This window comes from Helianthus annuus, chromosome 14, assembly GCF_002127325.2.
Source record: "Helianthus annuus cultivar XRQ/B chromosome 14, HanXRQr2.0-SUNRISE, whole genome shotgun sequence".
Classification (NCBI taxonomy): domain Eukaryota; kingdom Viridiplantae; phylum Streptophyta; class Magnoliopsida; order Asterales; family Asteraceae; genus Helianthus; species Helianthus annuus.
Window position 1 is genome coordinate 77,692,074 of NC_035446.2, and position 3,047 is coordinate 77,695,120.

Consider the following 3,047-nt stretch of genomic DNA (forward strand, 5'->3'; position numbering starts at 1 on the left):
CCCAACCCAAACCCACCCGGGATGGTGGCTTAAGCGTTTTACCCCAACCCACGCCCCATACCCCACCCCAGAGTCTAAAGAAAAATTTTAGTTATTTCTGTATTAAAGTTACTTACACTCAACTTTAATGATTTTGGCCTCTACTTTTAAGAAAAGTGAAACTTTCTACCCCAATCTTGTATAGATCTTTTTGTTTCGTGGGAGTAGGGTTCTTGCATTAACTCTTGTTTTGACTTTTTCATATACGATATTGGGTTTAAATAACTTTAACTTTCAGTAATCGGCTGATAACACTTCCAATTTTTTATTTGTACCTTGACACTCTCAACTTTTAATTTATTTTTCTCTAGCATTTCCTAACTAACTGAACTCAAACCCAGTTAGTTTTTGATGATGTGACATCTGATGTAGCTCTTTTTTGCTAACGTGACATTTTTGATGATGTGGCAGCTGACATAACATTTTATGACGTGGCATATGACCTTAGCTAACTGGGTTAGGATTCAGTTAATTAGGGAATGCCAGAGGAAAATAAGTTGAAAGCCGGGAGTGTTGTGGTACAAATCAAAAGTTGAGAGTGTTATCGGCCAAGTTGAAAGTTGAGGTTATTTAAATCCAATATTCCTTTAATATATGGATATCCTTCACTTTTTTATTTTTTTATACAAAAATAGTTATTTATTTTTGTTCGCATGCAAATTTCTAGAAGGAATTAACTTCGCATGCAAATTTCTAGAAGGAATTAACGTTTTTTTTTAACGGTGAATTTCTTTTTGAGTGACCCAATGTCACACCGCCTAATCGGCGGCCCTAGCTAAGTCTGCCCAGACTTACGTTGTCTTAACCGAGCCCGCGCTGGGTTGGCCAGACTTGGTTACGGCGTTTCCCCGGAAACCGTACTGCCTCCACACGAGTTGCCTCGCTGAAGTAACAGCCGGATGAAAACCGGGGTGCGGCTCAGGATCGAACCCCCTCGGTGGGTTTGTCACCATCATTGCCCAATATCCACCCAAATATGACATAAGACCCCCCGTAACGGGGCGTTTTTTTTAAAAAAATTTGAAAAAAAACGCTGCATAACGCCGGATTCGCCATTACACGGGGCGTTTTCCGGCGTTTTTTTTGAAAAAAATTTGTTTTGGCGTGATTTTTAAAACGCTCGAGAATGTGGAACGGACGAATCAAACGGCTAGTTGCTAACGGCTAGTTTTTATTTTTTTTTTTTTTTATTTCCCCCTATATATATATATATATACCCTCAAACATTTTCAACTCAAATAATCACAAAAACTCTCTAAAAAATACAAGAATTTTATAAAAACTTGATGGATTCTCCTAGTTCTTCCTCCATGCTAAACTATTGCTATCACGAGTTTTTTGCGGATGGCGATGGTTCAACCGATGAGGAGGTTGAGCAAGAGGCGGTTACGGGTGCTTGTAAACTAGCGATGAGATATGCCGAGCATTGTCGTCGCCCACAAGCCAAAAAAGGTAAAAGAGGTTATATTGAACGAGACCGACGCGGGGCACACGATCGTTTGATGAAGGATTATTTTGACGAGGAGCCGACATATTCGAACGAAATGTTTAGACGTCGTTTCCGAATGAGTAAGCGGTTATTTCTACGTATAGTCCACGACTTGGAAGCCAACTACGATTTTTTTAAACAAAAAGCGGATGCGAGAGGGGAACTTGGATTTACCGGTATCCAAAAGTGTACCTCGGCGTTACGAATCCTTGCTTATGGAAACACTACCGACATCAATGACGAGTATCTAAAAATGGGGGAGAAAACAACGAGAGATAGCTTGGAGCATTTTTGTCGCGGTAAAATTCCTATACTTTACACTTTTATTTTTTTTGTCTATGTTTACAATTTCTTTAATTTTTTTTGTGACTATTTTTTTTTTATAAAGGTATAATTGATGTGTACGGTGCGCGTTATCTTAGAACGCCTACATGGGAGGACCTTCAAAAGATCTACGAGGTACATAATGCCGAGCATGGTTTGCCTGGTATGATCGGGAGCATAGATTGCATGCATTGGCGTTGGGATAACTGCCCGACTGCATGGCGAGGCCAACACACACGTGGTGACCAAAAAGGACCCACTATTATTCTTCAGGCGGTTGCTTCACAGGACCTTTGGGTTTGGTCTGCTTACTTTGGCGTGGTCGGGTCATGCAATGATATCAACGTTTTTGAACAATCTCCGCTGTTAGAGGAGTGGATTTCTGGCAAAGCTCCTAAAGCGTCGTTTTACGCAAATGGAAACTATTACCCTCATGGATATTACTTGAGCGACGGAATATATCCTAGGTATTCGATTTTCGTGAAAACGTATAGTGATCCTTTTGATGAAAAAAGAGCATATTTTAAAAAGGTTCAAGAGTCTTCACGAAAAGACATTGAGAGATGCTTTGGGGTTCTTAAACAACGCTGGCATTATTTGAGAAATCCTTGTCGTGCATGGAGCAAGCAAAAAATGAGAGATGCTATGTACGCGTGTATAATCATGCACAACATGATTTTGGAAGACGAAGGAAAGGCAATATGCCAGAATTATGTGCCAGAAGCCGTTCAAGAAGAGCATCCGCAGGCGTCAATGGAAGAAAGAGTGAATAACGCGCGAGAGTTGCGTTACGAACCGTACCATTCCCAGTTAATGGTTGATTTACTACACCACGCATGGTCGGTTCGGTATGTTCCACCGGAGGGAGAGGAAGAAACGGAGGACGAGGGTGAAGAAAGCGAAGATGAAAACTAGTCTTTTTTTTTATATTCGGATTTTAATTTTTTTATTTGTAGTATTTTTTTTATTTAATCGGATTTTATGTTTTTTATTTCTAGTATTGTATTTTTTTTATTTAATAAAGTATTTAAAGTTTAAAAAAAATAATTGGGAAATGATTGCATGGGCATTATCTGAATAATGCCCCACTACACCATTTTATGGTATAATGCCCCTTGCTGACTGGGCTGCCACATGGCGCAAAACGCCCCATGGTGGGGGCATTATAATGTTACACCATTACGCATGGTCTAAG

General features: G+C 39.9%; 1 protein-coding gene across 1 annotated transcript; it reads left to right on the top strand.

Moving 5' to 3' along the window:
• Positions 1 to 1,031: 1,031 nt before the first annotated feature.
• On the top strand, positions 1,032 to 2,843 carry LOC110908525 (protein ALP1-like). The gene is made up of 2 exons (XM_022153482.2): positions 1,032 to 1,827; positions 1,917 to 2,843. Exons 1-2 carry the CDS (start codon positions 1,326 to 1,328, stop codon positions 2,765 to 2,767), a joined length of 1,353 nt encoding a protein of 450 aa, XP_022009174.1. The 5' UTR covers positions 1,032 to 1,325; the 3' UTR covers positions 2,768 to 2,843.
• The last annotated feature ends 204 nt before the right edge of the window (positions 2,844 to 3,047 follow it).